General features: G+C 38.7%; 1 protein-coding gene across 3 annotated transcripts in view; it reads right to left on the minus strand.

The window, feature by feature from the left end:
* The window catches only part of Ulk2 (unc-51 like autophagy activating kinase 2), a 90,071-nt gene that overhangs the window by 15,903 nt on the left and 54,477 nt on the right, over window positions 1-19,691 (minus strand). For all 3 annotated transcript variants that reach the window (XM_013016516.1, XM_013016517.1, XM_013016518.1), the window contains 4 exons: window positions 14,372-14,509; window positions 7,036-7,181; window positions 5,023-5,103; window positions 295-581 (listed from right to left, as the gene is read on the minus strand). In XM_013016516.1, coding sequence (XP_012871970.1) covers window positions 295-581; window positions 5,023-5,103; window positions 7,036-7,181; window positions 14,372-14,509 — 652 coding nt within the window. The remainder of the gene's footprint in view (window positions 1-294; window positions 582-5,022; window positions 5,104-7,035; window positions 7,182-14,371; window positions 14,510-19,691) is intronic.

Below are 19,691 nucleotides of genomic sequence, written 5' to 3' on the forward strand. Positions count from 1 at the left end.
CATGATGTAAGGCACACAGTAAGTGCTCACTGAAATAACTTCTGTCTCTCATAAGTGGCTAAGGTCCTGTATATTTGAAAAATATTATGGCTATTTGCTTATCATAAATCTTTTCCCAAACCCACCTATGTTTTAAAAATATACTTTTAGAAAAGGGGAAGAGGGAAAGTGATGTAGGGAGTGAGTCTACTTAAGATATACTACATGAATATGTGGACATGTCAGACTGCAACTCCCCTGTACAGCCAATTGATGCCAATAAAAATATAAAAAAGAAAAGAAAAAGAAACACACCTTAGTAGGAGAGCCAATAATGGTTGGTAAAGGAGTTTTAAAGAACCAATCAGAACTCCGTGGAGAGGATCCCATATGCTTGGTAGGAGAGGTTCCAAGGCTACCTGGCCGACTGGGCTGAGATGAGGAGCTGTACCCAGCTCCAGCATGGGATGGGCACACAGGGTCAGAGTGCTGCTTTCTGAGCTTCTGCTTGTTCTGATAGATATCAGTGAGAGTAGGGGTGCTCTGCAGTCTAGCACCCAATAAGAGGGACTGTGGTGACTGAGTCTGTGGCACTGGAGAACCTACCAAGAAAATGAATGCAATATGAACCCACAGTGAAGAAGTGTAGTGTAAAAACAGAAAACAAGACAATTTTTATTTTTTATTTTATTTTTTTGCCAGTCCTGTGTCTTGAACTCAGGACCTGGGCACTGTCCCTGACTTCTTTTGCTCAAGGCTAGCACTCTACTACTTGAGCTACAGCCCCACTTCTGGCTTTTTCTGTGTATGGGGAATTGAGGAATCAAACCCAGGGCTTCATGCATGCTAAGCAAGCACTCTACCACTATGCCACAATCCCAGCCCAAAGCAATTTTTAAAACATAGGAATTCTATTTTTTAAAATTAATTAATTTATTTTTTTGGTGGGTCATGGGTCTTGGACTCTGGGTCTGAGTGCTGTCCCTCAGCTCTTCAGCTCAAAGCTAACTCTCTACCACTTGAGCCACAGGGCCATTTCCGAGGAATTCTAACAAATATCTCATTTTTATTTATTTATTTACTCAGTCATAGGGCTTGGACTGGGCACGTCCTTGAGCTCTTTCATTTAAGGCTAGTATCCTACCACTTTGAACCATGGCTCTACTGGTTTTCTGGTGGTTAATTGGAGCTAAGAGTCTCACAGATTCCTGCCTAGGCTGGTTTCAAATCATGATCTTCAGCTCTCATCTCCTGAGTAGCTAGGATTACAGGCATTTGCTACCAGTGCCCAGCTGAATATTTTATTTTTCATGAGACATTCTAACAGTTGTTAGCATGACAAGAGATAATTTTCTGTCATCCTTAAAAACAATGAGAAGAGCCAGGAGCTGGTGGCACACACCTGTAATCCTAGCTACTCAGTAAGCTGAGATCTGAGGATCACGGTTCAAAGACAGCCCGGGCAGGAAACTCCATGAAACTCTTATCTCCAATAAACCTGAAGTGGCACTGTGGCTCAAGTGGTAGAGCACTCGCCTTGAGCTGAAGAGCTGAGGGACAGTGCCCAGGCCCAGAGTTAAAGCCCCATGACTGAAAAAAAACCAAACCAAAACAAAACAAAAAAACCCAACAATGAGAAGTACCTTATTGTTATTCTCAGGAGACAGAATTTAAGGATGATAGATACATTAGCTGGTTTTGTCAGCAGCTAATAAGCTAGATTAATTCTGTATAAATAATGGTTAAAGTTAATGAAGGCAACAAAGTATTACACTAAATAGGACAATTTCTATTTTTTATAAGAATATGTATTTGGGAAAAAAAGAATATATACTTGGGAACATCACTATAATTATTCTCTTCCACATAATGTTTCAAACTATCCTAGTTAAACCTGTTGTTGGAAAATAAAACCCCAAACTATAAAAGATGTAGGAAAAAAGATCATAAACATAGTAGATCTTTCTTAGGTTTTAGTTTTTGTTTAAAAAATAAAAGATGTATGGATAATTTATGGGCTGGGGGTATGGCTCAAGTAGTGTAGTGCATTTGCATAGTATGTGGAAGATCCTAAATTCAATCTCCAATATCACAAAAGATAGAAAGGATCTTTTTTGTGTTCTGTCAGTTTCACTAATGACATACTTAAAATTTCAAGTATTTGCATACTCTACAAAGAAAACACTCGTCTATAGATTTTCTTTACTTTAAGGAGTTACCACATCAAGACCTTGAAATGTTGGGTATCCCTTTTTTCACATAAATCAAGTTGTTTCCCATTGAAAGTCCACCATCTTTGAGCTCCAGTTACATATTTTCTTTGGTTTCTTGTAAGTCAAACTATTGTCAATAATAATAAGATCATACAATTTTTGTAGTGACCTAAAACTCTGAAGCTTGGAATGTTGGAATGTGCTAATAATCAGAGAGTTCAAGAGGCTGAGGAAAGAGGATTCTAAGTTCATTCAAGGCTACCCTGGCTACATAGTGAGACCTTAGTCTCAAAAACAAAACAAAACAAAACAACCACAACAGAAGGGCTGGGAAGGTGGCTCAGTGGTAGAGTGCTTGCCTTGCATGCATGAGGCACTGGGTTCAATTCCTCAGCACCACATAAGCAGCAAAAGTACCAGAAGTAGCACTGTGGCTCAAGTGGTAGAGCACTAGCCTTGAACTGAAAAGCTGAGGGACAGCACCCAGGCCCAGAGTTCAGGCTCCACAACCAGGGGAAAAAAAAAAACAGAAACAGACACTGACAAAAGTTTTATTAACCACTACAGGCTTGACCTCAATCCAAAGCTGACATTTACTTACAGAATAGTGTCCTACCCTTTACAGAAGTAATTTTAATAAATAAGTAAAAAACTGGGTGATGTGGTACATAGTCATGATCTCAACAATTTGGGGGGGGTTTAACATCAAGAATATGGTTTGAGGCCAGCCTAAGCAAAATAGCTAGCAAGATTCTGAAGCAGTATGTAGTGGTATGCCTGTGATCCCAGCTATGTGGGAGGCCATAAGAAGAGGGATTGTCTGAGATCTGCTCCAGGCAAAAACATTGAGACTCTACTTGAAAAACAAGTAAATCAAAAGGGTTAGAAGAGTGGTTCAAATGGTAGAACATGTGCTTAATAAGTGCAATATCCTGTGTTCAAATCCTAGAGCCACTAAAAATTCAGATAGATAAAGTAAAATCAGGAAAAGTTATTTAAGCTTCACTTTTTTTTTGGTGGGGGGGAAGGGTTCCTGGGGCTTGAACTCAGAGCCTGGGCTCTGTTCTTGAGCTTCTTTGTGCTTAAGGCTAGCGCTCAACCATTTGAGCCACAGCACCACTTCTGGCTTTTTCTGAGTGGTTTATTGGAAATAAGAGTCTCACAGATTTTCATGCCTGGGATGGCTTTGAATTGTGATCCTCAGATCTCAACCTCCTGAATAGCTAGGATTATTGTACAGGCGAGAGCCACTGGCACCTGGCTTCAGCTTCACTTTTAAGAAAACACAAAATAGAAAAAACTAAATTTAGAAATTGAGATTTTCAAAGTAATATGAAATTCCTCACATGCCCATACAATAAAATTTGAAATATTAAAGTATTTATAACTGGGCACTGATGGTTCATGCCTGTAATCTTAGCTACTCAGGAGGCTGAGAGCTGAGGATCCTGGTTCAAAACCAGCCTGGACAGTAAAGTCAGACTATCAAAAAAGCTGCAAGTGGCTGGGCACCTTCAGCTCATGCCAGTAATACTGGCTACTCAGGAGGCTGAAACCTGAGAATCACAGTTCGAAGCAAGCCTGGGCCAGAAAGTCTGTGAGACTATTATCTCCAATAAACTACTCAGAAAAGGCCAGAAGTGATGCTGTGGCTCAAGTGGTAGAGTGCTAGCCTTGAGCACAAAGAGGCTCAAGGACAGCATCCAAGCTCTGAGTTCAAGCTCCAGGACCATCATTAAAAAAAAGTTGGAAGTAGAGCTGAGGCTCAAGTGGTAGGGTACTAGCCTTGAGCAAAAGAAGCTCAGGGACAGCACCCAGGCCCTGAGTTCAAGCTCTAGGACTGAGCCCCTCCCACCCCACTCCACCTCCTCTACCCACCCCCTCCACCTCCCCTACCCACCCCCCCACACCAAAAAAGAATTTACACATATGTTTCCAGGCATATATATTATACAACAAAGCAATAAATTTATGCTTTATTGTAATAATACAATAAAGCAATTCCTTTTTCTTTCTTTTTGTGCTGGTCCTGAGGCTTGAACCTTATCCCTGAGATTTTTTGCTCAAGGCTAGTTCTCTACCACTTGAGCCATAGCTCCACTTGTGGTTCTTTGCTGGTTAACTGGAGATAAGAGTCTCAAAGAATTTCCTGCCTGTGCTACCTGTGATTGAAATTCTCAGATCTCAGCCTCCTGAGTAGCTAGGATTATAGGGGTTAGCCACCAGTGCCAAGCTCAGCAATTTCTTTTTTATCCAATGCTGACTGGTGGCTCTCAACAAGAAATAGGTTAATCAAGGTAACAAATTTCATTTTCTAAATTAATTTTCTTAATCTGTGTGGCAATGACTAAAACTTACCCAAATTATTTAATTCCTAAGACTTACTTCCATAAGGAAGTCTCATTCCGAAAAGGATACTAAGTAAAAGAATAAAACACATTAGGAGCCATGTGTTGGTGGCTCATGCCTATAATCCTAGCTATTCAAGAGGCTGAGATGTGAGGATCATGGTTCAAAGCAAGCCTGGACAGGAAAAGTCAGTAGGACTCCTATCTCCAATTAATCACCAAAAACCTAGAAGTGGAAGTATGGCTCAAGTGGTAGAGTACTAGCCTTGAGTGAAAATGTTAAGGGACAATGCCCAGGTCCAGCGTTCAAACTCTTGTACTAGAACAAAAAATAAATAAATAAAATTAAACACATTAGATCAAAACACTAAAAAGCAGGAGAGGAAATATTCTATATTAATTCTGTTGTTTTGGTAAAACTGGTAAAAAAAATCAATATTAACAAAATTCAAGTGATTAATATAGCAAATAGGTTTTCCTACCTGAGGAGTTTCTACTCCTAGATTCATGGCCCTGAGGATGCCCACAGCAACATTGACTACACTGTTCTGGAATGGTACCAACTATGAAGTAAGATTGTAAAAGAAAAAAAATTACTACAAACCAAGTAAGTCAACAGGCAATATATGCACAAATTGCTCACTGTACAATCATTTACACAATTTTAACTGGCAAAGGTTTAGATTAACTAATATTTATTGAGAAACCAATGTGCTAGACCCTGGGTACAATGAAATTAAAATAATGCAATATAATCAGATTTGAAACAACATAGAGAAGAAGGCCATGTAAACAAATAAATGCAAATAATAGGTATGTGTATAAAGCATTTTACTGGATGGGTGCTTATGGCTAACATTTGTATTCCTAGCTACTCAGAAGGCTGAGATCTGAAGATTGATGTTTGAAGCCAAGACAAGAAAGTCCTTGGAACTCTCTATCTCCCATTACCCACCAAAATGCCAGAACTGGAGCTATGGCTCAAGTGTTACAGTACTAGCCTTGAGCAAAAACACTTAGGGAGAGTGCCCAGGCCCTGAATTCAAGCCTCAGTACAGGCACACACTCACAAAAAAGCTGAAGTACAAGAATTTGTACTGTGGGCTGGGAAGGTGGCTCAGTGTAGAGCACTTGCCTTGCATGCATGAGGCCCTGGGTTTGATTCCTCAGCACCACATAAGCAAAAAGAAAAAAGCCAGAAGTGGTGCTATGGCTCAAATGGTAGAGCGCTAGCCTTGAGCTGAAGAGCTGAGGGACAGTGCCCAGGCCCAGAGTTCAGGCCCCATGACCAGACCCCCCCGCAAAAAAAAGAATTTGTAGTACAAAGTTCTTGGCGCTATGGAGCTACAGGGCACAACTGTTGTCTATGTATTCATTTGCTCCCAGGGTCACTCCAAGACAATGACTAATTCAGCACTGTTGAAGTATGTACAAGAATTCCTTTGACAAGCTAGTACTTGGATAGTCTGTAGTCTGGATAAAACTTTCTGAAAACTACTATAGTCTGAGACTCTTCTTATCCAAATTCCCCTTTATGCATTTCTTTCCAAGGTTTCAGACCTGAACCTGGTCTGTAGGCCCTTCTTCTCAACCTTCCCCTTTGGCTTTTACAAATACTTCCTCCCATCAGTCTCTTGCATGATAAGGTCTTTGCAACCATCTCCCTGAGAATTCAAACTGAAACAAGGAGAAGGTTTCAAAGAATTTATACAGACAAGAGACAAGTGAATAACAAGAAAGGGCAAGAGGCAAAGTAGCAGTCTTCTCCTTGACTGCAAGGTTAAGATCTTGCATTTAGTGCCTCAGGTGTTGCTAAGGGAGTAATGAAAGGGCAACATTTTGTTTGAAGATTTCTCAGGTAAAAATATCTAAGACCATTTCAATAGGTAATGAGGAAATTTCAGTTTTGTAGATATATTATTATAGGGTCTCCTGTGAGATTCTGACTACAGATAGGCTCCTCTGTTCTTCCCACCACTTTAGTGCCATTTTCATAGATGCTACAGACACAGTAGCTTTGGCCTCCCTCATATATACTCTGAATTTCAGCATTTTGTTCCTTTTGTTTTAGGTTCTCCTTATTCCGATGAAAGACTGTGTAGGTGAAGTGGAAGATGTGTAACAAAGCTACTGCTATATTTCCATTGGAAGGCTTCTGGTAGCTGTGATTCAGAGCTATTGTATTTTAATCCTCATACACATAAATGATAGCAGAGTTGGCATTTAATGCAATTTAGCCTAAGACTTCTGACTGATGTTTTGAACCTGTAGACTTAGTGAAGATACTTTTGACACATATGTTATTATATTCTCAAGTTTATACAGAGATTCTCAAGGGGGATTTGGGAGTGGAATACAGTGGGTGGGATAGAACATAAGTCTCCAGTAGGTTCACATGACTGCCATCATAAACAAATCTTTCTATGCAGAGTATGCCACATAAAATTGGTTGCAGTGAAAAAAGGTTGAAAGTAACTGCTTTAAACTCTCCTTACCCAAAGGGGAAGGTGAATAAGGTCTGGAAGACCCAGTAGAGAGTCTTCGCCCAACTGTCTGTACTGTATCTGCAGGTGCTGGGGAGCAGGACCCCAGCCGGAGGAAACCCATGGGGCTGGTGTTAGACCTTCGTACTACTGCAGATCTGAAAAGAAAAAGAGAATTAACTCTCTTTTTGGAAGAATCTAGATTTATTGCTGTCTGTCTAATTTATTTTCTGGAAACTTCTTCACAATGCGGGGGTTGAGATCTAAGGATTGTGATTCAAAGCCAGCCCAGGCAGAAAAGTCTGTAAATCTCCAATTAACTACCAAAAAGAAAAGAAAAGAAAAAAAAGCTAGAAGTGGAGCTGTGGCTCAAGAACAGAGTACTAGCCTTGAGCAAAAGAGTTCAAGGAGCCAGGCACTGGTGGCTCACGCCTATAATCCTAGCTACTTAGGAGGCTCAGATCTGAGGATCTTGGTTCAAAGCCTGCCCAGGCAGGAAATTCCATGAAACTCTTATCTCCAATAAACCACCAGAAAACCCGAAGTGGCACTGTAGCTAAAGTGGTAGAGTATTAGTCTTGAGCTGAAGAGCTGAGGTACAGTGCTCAGATATTAAGTTTAAGCCCCAGGACTGGCACAAAAACAAAAAAAAATTACTTAAGACTTAAGTTTTTGTTCATAAGCTTCATATTTATTACTATATTTGAAATTAAACTGAGAAATTTTAAAAATTAATTCATTACAAGTATGTCTATTTAACATAAAATGATGAAATACACATATTTTTAAAACAAAATAAGTGAGGTGATAGAGGATTATGATCCATTCATTTGGTGTAGGGCATCTGGGCTGTTTCTATAATTTGGCTATTGAGAAAAGTGCAGCAGTGAACATGGATGTTCAAGTGTCTTTACTGTATCCTTACTTGTAATATCTGGGTAGATGTCCAAGCGTATGGTTGGGTCATAAGTTTAGTTTGATGTTTAGTTTTTTGAAGACCTTCCAAACCTCCTTCCATAGTGGTTGTTGTAGTTTACATTCCCACCAATAGTGCAATAAGGTTCCTTTTTACCACATCCCTTCCAGCATTTGTTCTTGTCTGAATTTTTGATGGTTGCCAGTCTAACTGGGCAAGATGAAACCTCAAAATTGTTTTAATTGGCATTTCCTTTATAGCCAGGGATGTTGAGCACTTCTTTATGTGTCTACCATTCTTGCTTCTTCTGACAAGTGTCTCTTAAGCTCCTTTGCTCATTTATTGATTGCTTTATTAGTTGGGGGGGAGGATGTTAACTTTTAGAGCTTCTTGCATATTTTGGATACACAGCTGGCATGAAGATTTTCTCCCAATTGTTGGCTGTCTTTCTAGTAACTATGTCCTTTGCAGCAAAGGAACTTTTTATTTTGATGTAATCCCATTTATCAATCTCTCTCCTATTTGCTGTGCTCCTGGGACTCAAAAAAATTCCTGGGGCTAGGGATGTGGCTTAGTGGTAGAGTGTTTGCCTAGTATGCATGAAGCTCTGGGTTCGATTCCCAAGTACCACATAAACAGAAAAAGCCAGAATTGGCACTGTGGCTCAAGTGGTAGAGTGCTAGCCTTGAGCAAAAGCAGCTCAGGGACAATGCCTACGCCCTGCGTTCAAGCTTTCATTGGCCAAAAAAAAAAAAAAAAAAAAAATCCTACCTATGCCTATCGGTTCTAACGTTTCTCCTACTCCATCATCTTGCAGTAGTTTCAAAATTTCCAGTCTAATGTTGAGGTCTTAAATCCACTTTGAGTTGATATTGGTGCATGGTGACAAACATGGATCCATTTTAGTTATATCCGTGTGTGTGTGCGCCTCCCCTGGTCCTATGGGAAATGGGGTGGTGTGTGTGTGTGTGTGTGTGTGTGTGTGTGTGTGTGTGTGTGTGTGTGTGTGTGTGTGTGTGTGTGTGTGTGTGTGTGTGTGTGTCCAGTTTTCCCAACACCAATTAATTATTCAAGAGGCTATCTTTTTTTTCCCCGCTACCATGTATCTTTGGTTCCTTGTCAAATATCCAATAATTGTAGGTATATAGATTTATTTCTAGGCCTTCTAGTCTCTTCTATTTATCTTTGGGGCTGTATCTGTGCCAGTTAACAAGCTATTTTTGTTATGATAACTGTTATGATACCACCAGCATTGCTTTTTTTTTTTGCCTAGAATTGCTTTGGCTATTTGAGGTCTTTTGTTGTTCCATATGAATTTTTAGGTTGTTTTCTCTATCTTGGTGAAGAATGTTATCGGGATTTAGATAGGGATTACATTTGACAATTTTGATAGTAGATTGCCTTTGACACTATGGCCTGTCCATGAACATCCATTTCCTGATATCATCTTCCATTTCTTTCTTCAGATTTTTAGTTTTCACTGTAGAGGTTTTTTGCTTCCTTGGTTATGTTTATTCTAACATATATATATATATATATATATATATATGTATGTATCTTTTTGAGGCTTTGCAAATGGAATTGTTTTGCAGATTTTCCTCTGCTTATACATTGTTGGTATACAGAAAGGCTTCTGATTTTTGTGGCTGATTTTGTATCCTTTAACTTTGCCAAAGTTGTTAATCAGCTCTAGGAGCTTGGTGATGGAGTCCACAAATAGGGATAGTTTGACTTCTTTCCCTATGTGAATTCTTTTTATGTCTTTCTCTTGCCTTATTGCTCTATGTCCTTTGATTGGGGAATTAGCCCATTGATGTTTAACATTACTATGGAGAAATGTCATGTTTCCTGCCATTTTGTTGTCTTCCTATAGCTTCCTTCCTCTTTTTGTGTTTACTAACCTAGTCTTGTAGTGATTTTTATTTGAAGTTATGTTTCCTTGACTGTGATTGTCTTCTTCAGATACTGTACTTTCCTTCAGTATCCTTCATAGTGCTGGATAAATGTTCATGAATTCCTTTAATTTTTGTTTGTTGTAGAAGGTTGTAGTTTTTCCATCAATTATGAGTGATAGCTTTGCTGGGTACACTAATTTAAGTTGGTAATTGTTGGTTAGAGCTTACATTATACCACTCCAGGCTTTCCTTGCATTCAGAGTTTGTGTGGAGAAATCTGTTCCTAATCTTCTTTTCATTCTTTGATTTTGCTGTATTTAAATTTAATTCCTCCTTTTTCAAGTCCAGCATTTTTCACTATGATGTATCTTGAAGTATTTCTTCTTGGATCCTCTCTGTTAGGAATTCTGTATGCCTCTGTCAAGTGGGTGAGATTCTCTTTCTTGAAGTTGGGTAAGTTTTCTGTTATTATTTTGTTAAACAGGGTTTTAATGCCTTTAGTTTTGAATTCTTCTCCCTCATCTATCTTGCTTATGTGTAGATTTGATCTTTTGGCCAAATTTGCCAGTATGTTCAGAGTGTTTTTATACATTCCTTTTTTTTTGGGGGGGGGTCTGGTCATGGGGCCTGAACTGTGGGCCTGGGCGCTGTCCCTCAGCTCTTCAGCTCAAGGCTAGCGCTCTACCACTTGAGCCACGGCACCACTTCTGGCTTTTTTCTTTTTGCTTATGTGGTGCTGAGGAATCGAACCCAGGGTCTCATGCATGCAAGGCAAGCACTCTACCACTGAGCCACTTTCCCAGCCCCCATTGCTTTGATTTTTTTGTTCCATTTCTTCTGCTTTATCCTCAACTCCTGATACTCTAGGGTTTTTTTTGTTTTGTTTTGTTTTTTGAGGGTCCTGAGCTTGAAATAAGGGCTTGAGTACTGTACCTGGGCTTCTTTTTTTGCTCAAAGCTAGCGCTCTGCCACTTGAGCTACAGCACCACTTCTAGCTTTTTCTGTGTATGTGGTACTGAGGAATCGAACCCAGGGTTTCATTCATGCTAGATAAGCACTTTATCACTAAACCATCTTCCTAGCCTGATACCTTGGTTTTCAGCTTTTTTAATTCTATTGCTTATGCTTTCAACTCTGCTTTGCAATAGGAAATAGAGCTTTTTGTGGTTCCAAGCTCTTTGTTGATATCAATTCTTATGTGCTTTATTGACATTATGGTGAAATAGTTCTGCATCTGGATGTGGCAGTCTGGCATTCCAGTTCCTGCTTTTTCCATTTTGGACCTTTAGTTCTAGAACTTTAGGTGTGTCACTGTCTGCACCAACCGCTGCTGAGGGTAGGGGTAGGGTGAGGCACCTTACTGTGGTACCTCTTCAGTTTCTATCCTTGTATGCATGCAGTATAAATTCTTCTTTGTTGGTGTGTATCTCTGTTTATAGTTTTCTTGGTGTCACTCGAGGTGAAGTGCATTCTATGACCCTAGTTCACTTTGATCGGAGAGAAATTACTCTGCCAATCTTCCTTTCCTTTCACCATCACTTTTAACAGAAATGTCAGAGAAGTTCACTAAGAAGTTGTCAACATCATAATGAATATGAATTTTACAAATTTTAAACTTTTTTGAATGGAAAAATTGATATTTATTGTCCCTTGTTTTCTAAGTAGTAAAAAATTAGTTCATTTCTAACAAAAATTGTTGCTAGACTGTAGTTTGTCCATCATTCTTTAAAATAAAATACATACACCCATGTGTGTGCATGAGCACGTGCATGCATGCACACACACGTGTGCGCGCGTACACACACACACACACATATATACAGACTAGTTCAGCTTTCAACTTAAACAACTGTACAATATTTTTCCTAAGACGGCTGCTCTAACATGCCACAAAACTGCTTCATGGATTTGTGCTTTTCAACAAGAAATAACATTTGATGCCTTGTTAAGGACATGTTTTTGTACTGAAAAAAATATATTGGTGAAGAACACAGACTAACTGTTCAGTTGATATCACCAGTTTGATTCATACTAAAGTACCTGCTATTTTATTCATCTCTGCTTTCTGCACCATTATTTATCAATGCAGTCAAGAGAGTAAACAACATTATAGATACTTATGAAAAGAATGACCTCACAGGCCCTAGGAAGAGATTCACAGACCATACATTTGAGAATCACTGCTGGATATACCATTCATCATTCTACTTTATCATTTCTTTTCTTTTTTTTTTGTTGGTCATGGGGCTTGAACTCTGGGCTTGGGCACTATCCCTCAGGTCTTCAGCTCAAGGTGAGCACTCTACCGCTTGAGCCACAGCGCTGTTTCTGGTTTTCTAGTGCTTTATTGGCTATAAGAGTCTCACTAAGTTTCCTGCCTGGGCTGGCTTTGAACCGTGATCCTCAGATCTCAGCCTCCTGAGTAGCTAGGACTACAGGAGTGAGCCACTGGTGCCCAGCTACTTTTTTCATTTCATATTACACCTTAGAAACTTAACTGATTCTGTACTTAAGAGAGCTTCTTTATTCTTTTGGAATAAAAGCTGCATAGTATTCCATTGTTCTAGATGGAGTATATTAGTCCTTTACTGGTGGGCATTTTAATTTTATCTCATTCTTTACAATTTTTTAAATTGTTATTATAAAGATGCTGTAATAGATATAGTTACGTAAGTCAGGTAAAAAGTACATTTCTTTTTGGACAATGTCACCTCTTCCCTTTCTCATTCCTTTTTTTTGGGGGGGGGGTTGGTTGTGAACTCTGGGCCTGGGCACTGTCCCTAAGCTCTTCAGCTCAAGGCTAGCACTCTACCACTTGAGTCACAGTGCCACTTTCAGTTTTCTAGTGGTTAATTGGAGATAAGAGTCTCACGGACATTGCTGCCCAGGCCAGCTTTGAACTGCGATCCTCAGATCTCAGCTTCCTGAGGAGATAGGATTACTGGTGTGAGCCACTGGTGCTGGGCTCCTCATTTAAAATTAGTAATTTTGTATACATGCAATCTCATACACAGACTATATAGAGACTGTGAATAGACCATATATATTTACATGTAAAACAAGTAACCAGATATTAAAGTGCTATTTTTTTCCCTTCATTTTGCTTGGGTTCTCTTGAGACTTAAGCCTCTCTGGGGTTTCTGTGAAGAGCTACTAATTCTCATTCTGCCATAATCCCTGATCACACACATATAGTTAACATTTGCCATGCTGAATCAAAAATCTTTCTTCCACTCTCTGTTTTCTAGAAATGAAATGTAATCACCACTGAATAACTAGTCTTATATTTTTACTAGTTAAGTTTTAGTGTTTAAATCTTTATTATCATCTTTTTTTGGGGGGGGGATCTGGTTGTGGGACACTCTACCACTTGACCACAGCGCCACTTCCAGCTTTTTTCCTTTTGCTTATGTGGTGCTGAGGAATCGAACCCAGGGCCTCATGCACCACATAAGCAAAAGGAAAAAAGCAAGGCAAGCGCTCTACCACTGAGCCACCTTCCCAGCCCTATTACCACATCTTTTTGTATGTATTTATTCATGAACTGGGGTTTAAACTCAGGGCCCCAAGCTCTTGCTTGGCTTTTTCCACTAAAAGCTGATATTGTATCACTGGAGCCTTACCTCTAGTCCAGTATTTTGTTGGCTAACTCATAGGCACTCAGTTTGTTTGTTAATTCTTTTTTTTAATGTATTTTTATTGTGAAAATACTGTACAGAGGGGTTACAATTACGTGGGTAAGATAATGAGCACATTTCTTATCAAGCATTGTAGCCTCCTGCTTTGTTTCCCCTTCCTGTCTGCTTTGTTTCCCCTTCCCGTCCCTTCGTATCCTCCCCTCACCCCCCGTCCTCCCCCACCAAAGTTGTAAAGTTCATTTTTCGACATAACGACTTGTACATCTCATTGTTGCAATGGGTCCTCCGATATCCCTGTTTTTACAGTTTGTTTTTTCCCTTCCCCTCCATATATACCAACATCATATATAGTGAAAGCAGGGTTGTACCATGGGGGAGGGACATACAAGGCAACAAAGACATAATCTTATAAATATGTTAGAAACAATCGCATGAAAGGTCTCTCTCTCTTTTTTTTTTGTCAGTCGTGGGGCTTGAGCTCTAGGCCTCGGAGCTATCCCTGATGTTTGTTAATTCTTTATAGCAAGGTGCTAGTGGTTCATGCCTATAATCCTAGCTACTCAAGAGGCTGAGATCTGAGGAACATGGTTCAAAGCCAGCCTAGACAGGAAAGTCCATGAGACTCTTATCTCCATTTAACCACCAGAAAACCAGAAGTGGTGCTGTGGCTCAAAGTGGTAGAGTGCTAGCCTTTAGCAAAAGAACTCAGGGACAGCACCCAAGCCCCTAGCACCATGACCAACAACAAAAATAGTAATTATACTTTATATATAATATTATGTATAATAGCGTATTATATGTATACTACATATAATAATTATACATATGTGTATATTTTAAATAATATCATTAATAATAAAAATGTTAAGAAAATAAAAAGAATGAAGACATTAACTTACCTTGGAGAACCATGTGGATTTGTGCCAGAGCTGGAAGTAGATGTGAGATTCTGCTCAATGCGCTGATAATTCCTTATTTGAGTAGGAACTGGAATTGGGGCTGTTTCACTGTGAGGTGACACAGTAGGCTGACACTGCCTGTCATCGTTTATTGAAAAAGAAAGAAATATCTGTAAGACATGAGGAAAAGCTCAACATTCCTGGCCATAAAGGAAATGCAAATGAAACAATTTTGAGATTCCATTTTACCCCAGTAAGATAGACCAGCATTGATAATTTGAATAGTAACAAATATTGGCAGGGATGTGGGGAAAAAAGAACCCTATTATACTGCTAATGGGAATGTAAACTATTACAACCACTATGGATGGTAGTTTGGAGATTTTTTGTTGTTGTTGCTGTCAGTTGTGGCGCTTGAACTCTGGGCCTGGGTGCTGTCCCTGAGTTCTTCAGCTCAAGGTGAGTGCTCTACCACTTGAGCCACAGAGCCACTTCCAGTTTTCTGGTGGTTAATTGGAGAGAAGAGTCTCATGGACTTTGCTCCCTGGGCTGGCTTTGAATCACAGTCCTCACATCTCAGCCTCCTGAGTAGCTAGGATTATAGGCATGAGTACCAGTGCCTGGCTAGTTTGGAGATTTTTAAAAAACTGAATATAGAACTACCGTATGATCCAGCAATACCACTCTTTGGCATCTACCCAGAGCATTCTAAATCAGGATATGGTAAAGACAATTACACTTCCATGTTTATTGCTGTGCTGTTTACAATAGGCAAGTTATGGAGCCGGGTGCTGGTGGCTCATGCCCGTAATCCTAGCTACTCAAGAGGCTGAGATCTGAGGATCATTGTTCAAAGCCAGCTCAGGCAGGAAACTCTGTGAGACTCTTATCTCCAATAAACCACTAGAAAACCATTAGTAGCACTGTGGCTCAAGTGGTAGAGCACTCACCTTAAGCTGAAGAGCTGAGGGATAGTGCCCAAGCAAAGAGTTCAAGCCCCATGATCCGAAAAAAAAAAAAGGCAAGTTATGGAAATGGCCCAAATGCCCTACAATAGATGAGTGAAAATGTGGCTAACATCATGCCTAGATAGTTTTAATCATTACCTGCCACGCTACAAACAGTGCTCCAGCTGCAAAGCTCAATGTTAGAGTAGCAAAAAGAGGTGTGTGAATAGAAGTTATTTGTTGAGTGCATAAATTGAGGACATTTTAAATGAGTATAAACAATACAACTAACCATAAGCTTTAAGTCTCAATCTCTCACAGAGTTGCTCACTAGCCAGCCTAGAATGTCATTGAGTTGAGAATATTTGTCCCAAATTCAGTAAAAAAAAGAAAGAAAGAAAATGTGGTATATATACACAATGGAATTTTACACATCTACTAGAAAGGATAATATGTCATTTGCAGGGAAATGGATGAACCTAGAACAAATCAGGTTAAGTGAAGCAAGCCAGGCTCAGAGAGACAAATGGCACATTTTTTTCTCATCTATGGAAGTTAGATCTAAAATATAACTAGGCACAATAATATATACAGCGCTTAATGTATTTACACACAAACAAACTGACTAAAGGATGGTATTCTTAGAGGAAGAATCCTCTGAACAACTAAAGTACTGTTCATCAAAACAAATACTAGGAAATGGAAACATGGACCTTTTTGTGGGAGGTCAAAGAGGGACACAGGAATGGAGGAAGGGTGAGCAAATGTAGTCATTGTATTAAATATACATTATGTAAAAATGAACTGTATAACTTATGGGTAGGGATGAGAGGGAGAAAATGGGGGAGAAAAAAAGCAAGAGTGATATTGTCCAGGAAGCATTGTACTCACAATCTGACTTTATGGAATTTTAAGCCTTTTATAACTACTTAATAATAACAATAAAAATATCAATGACTTTTTCTTTCATCTGTTAATGATATTTAGAGAAAATTCTAGAAAGAGACAAATGATCACTTCTGGATATAAACAAGAAATGTATAAAACAACAATAACAAAAAAATCACACCTGTATCTAAAGAACTACTCTGGAATTCTCTGTACATTCAAGACTAAAATTTGTACCAATAACCCCCAAAACAGTCCCTCTACAACAACAGGAAAAATCCACAGGCTGGCAGAATTGTTAATCCCACATTCTGTTATTCATTACTATATGATAGAAAAAAATATTTCTAGAAAAACATGCTGGGTAAAAGAACAAGAAGTTCAAGAGCAAAGATGACTGGAATGTTTACAAAAGTCATGAATGCAGCAAGCATTTCCAAGGAACTTTTCACTACACAAAGACTGAAAACACATTGCGCAATTCTCAAAGCATACAACTGATATGAAGTTCACATTCAAGTGTATTTGTTTTCCTTAATTTATTAGTGTTTTCTCCTTGATTTTAATAAATTCAGAAGTGGTATGTATGTCTCTAGGTGACTTCCAGTTCATTTTACAACATATCCTAAAACAATATTGGAGATAATATTGTGCCTTAAGAAAGGTGACATTTCATTCTTGTATAGTTCTAACAATTCCACATTTTCCCTGGTTAAAAAGATAAAAAGAAATCACATATTGACTCATTCAGTAAATAAGAGAAGCTAACCCAGGTAGAAAAGTTTATAAGATTCTATTTCTAATGCTAGCAAAATGCTTGGCTGGAAGTGTGGCTCAAGTGGTAGAATGCCAGCCAAGCAAATAAACAGGCCATGCAAGCATGAAGCCCTGAGTTCAAACCCCTGTACTACCAAAAAAAAAGAAAAAAGAAAAAAGTCCCATTTGTAGAAGATATGTTGTTTTTCAGTAGTTATCCATCCATTATTTCTAATAGAATTAAAAATTTATTGATGGTAGTGATATGACCAGTTAAATTACGACATGTTCCAGATTCCCTTGTAATCGGTTAGCTATATGCCTTTTAGCCAATGAGAGGTAGTGGAAGTCTTCCATTCATTTTCCTTCTTCTTGCCCAGAATATAATTATACTTGTAGGAGCTTTAGCAACTACCCTGCAATTGTGAAGAAAAGGCCAAAAGAATCGGATATATTTAACTTCCTTGTGCTGTAGAAACTAAGGCAACAAGTATTTATTATCTTGGCTTTCCTCCCGACATGAGAAACCTTTTAGTGTTTAATCACCCTATCAGGATCCAGTAGTTGACAGCTAGATAGAGTTCTTAACTAGTCTGTGGTTTAATGTGCTTCTATATACTCTCTAGTTTTCATTTAATTCAATCAAGCTTGATCTCAAGACTGGATGGTATAGCTTAAATAGCAGAGGGCCTGCCTACTTCTCTAGGTACTAGAGTTTGAACTCAAATAAGTAACTAAAGTTGAACTCAAAGAAGTAGACAATAGAATATTGGGGCTGGAGACATGGCTCAGGTCATAGAGTGCCTACTGAGGCAAGCAAAAGGTCCATGTAAATAAATAAGTATATAAATACACACACACATATATGTATTAGAACAGTGGTTACCACAGCCTGTGAAGAGTGTGGGGAGGATGATTAATGGGTGCAGGGGACAATAGGACAGGAAGGACATAGTAGAACAATTATGGTTGACAATTGAGTAGTTTTAAATCCCTACTTGGATTTTTGTTGGTGGTGGTGGTTGTGGGGCTTGAACTCAGGGTCTGGGCATTGTCCCTGAGCTTTTTTCACTTAAGGCCATGTCTGGTTTTTTGGTGTTTAATTGGAGAGAGTCTCATGGACTTTCCTGCCCAGGATTGGCTTTGAACCACAATCCTTAGATCTCAACCACCCGAGTAGCTAGGATTATAGGTGTAAGCCACCAATGTTTGGCTCATAGTTGGATTTTTAAAGATCTTAATATGAAGAAATGACATAGCCCTGAGGTGGCAGATATGTCAAATGCCCTGATTTGATCATTATACATGTGCTGAAATGACATACTGGATCTTGCAAAGATGTAAAATTACTATTTGTCTGTTTAAAAAACTGTATTTTTTAAAAAAGAAAATCTTCCCTACATCTCCAGCTAGAGTTTTTTCTAGCTTTATATGAACATCAATTTTTTAAATTTTATTTTTGTTATTATAAAGATGATGTACAGAGGGGTTACAGTTACATAAATCAGGTCATGAGTATATTTTTTTTTGGACAATGTCACTCCTTCCTTTGTTCTCTGTTTTTCCCTCTTTTCCCTCCCCACAAGTTGCATAGTTCATTTCCAATGTAGTGTGTCTAGTGAGTACCACTGCTGCATTGTTCACTCTTTGTCCCTCCATTTCTGGGCCCAACTGTACCCTCCTGAAGACAGATAAATGAACAAACAAGACAAAAAGAAAAGAGCAAAAACAACAACAAAGAAAAAAAAACCTCTTGTTTCCTGGAGTTCATTTCAATAAATATTATTTTATATGATCAAAGGTGTAAAAATCTCACAAGTTATCATGAGGTAACAATCACTGGGATATGAAGACATTTTAATATTGCATAGTTAATTTAATACTCTTTTTGTATTTGTTTCTACTTGCATTTAATATATTGTGGTAGAAAGTATTATTAATTTTTACACTAGGAGATCCCCAGTAGCCTATGTTTTAGGAAGGCTAACAAGTTCTCAGGACAGTGGCCATATAACTAGAAAGGACAGAAGAGGGCAGGATCTAGTCCCACAAGAGTTCCAGTGAAGCTTAATCTTCTATGAGCTCAGTTTCACAGAGCTGTGGTAAGTGATAGAGAGTTGGCTAGAGATAAGATGCTTATTCCTCAAAGATCAAAACAACAATAGAGAAGGACAGAGCTGACATATCCATCCATAGTTGTGGATCGACATGGAATGAAGGTGGAAGATCCAGCAAGAAAAAAGTTGTGTCTATGGAAGGAAGCTATCAAAATGGTATACCCTAACCCATCAAAGCCTGGTTCACAGTTGGCTTCTATCAACAATAGGCCATAAAAAGTCTAGGAATTCTAAAATACTTTATGGCTCTGTTCATGTGTTGCCTGGAATATATATGTTTCTTACATTTTTTTGAAGATTATCATGTAGGCAATGAAAGAATGTTACTAAGAAGCATTTCTTTAGGTGAAAGAAAAAAGTATAAAGTATCATATAATGGGAAAACAAAGTGAACAAGAGTCAAAAATAACACAAGAACAAAAAGGGATGGCAAATAAAAATTGAAAATCGTAACTATGTAATTTCCATATCCTCAAAGAGAGAGGCAGCAAACAAATTCAAATTAGATTTGCTCACCTCCAGGGCTCCCAAATTGTATACCAAGAGACCTCAAGGTGCCATTGCTACCTACACAAGGGATATCCTGGAGTATGTTACTTTTTTTTTTTTTTT

This window comes from Dipodomys ordii, unplaced genomic scaffold (genome assembly GCF_000151885.1).
Source record: "Dipodomys ordii isolate 6190 unplaced genomic scaffold, Dord_2.0 Scaffold31, whole genome shotgun sequence".
Classification (NCBI taxonomy): domain Eukaryota; kingdom Metazoa; phylum Chordata; class Mammalia; order Rodentia; family Heteromyidae; genus Dipodomys; species Dipodomys ordii.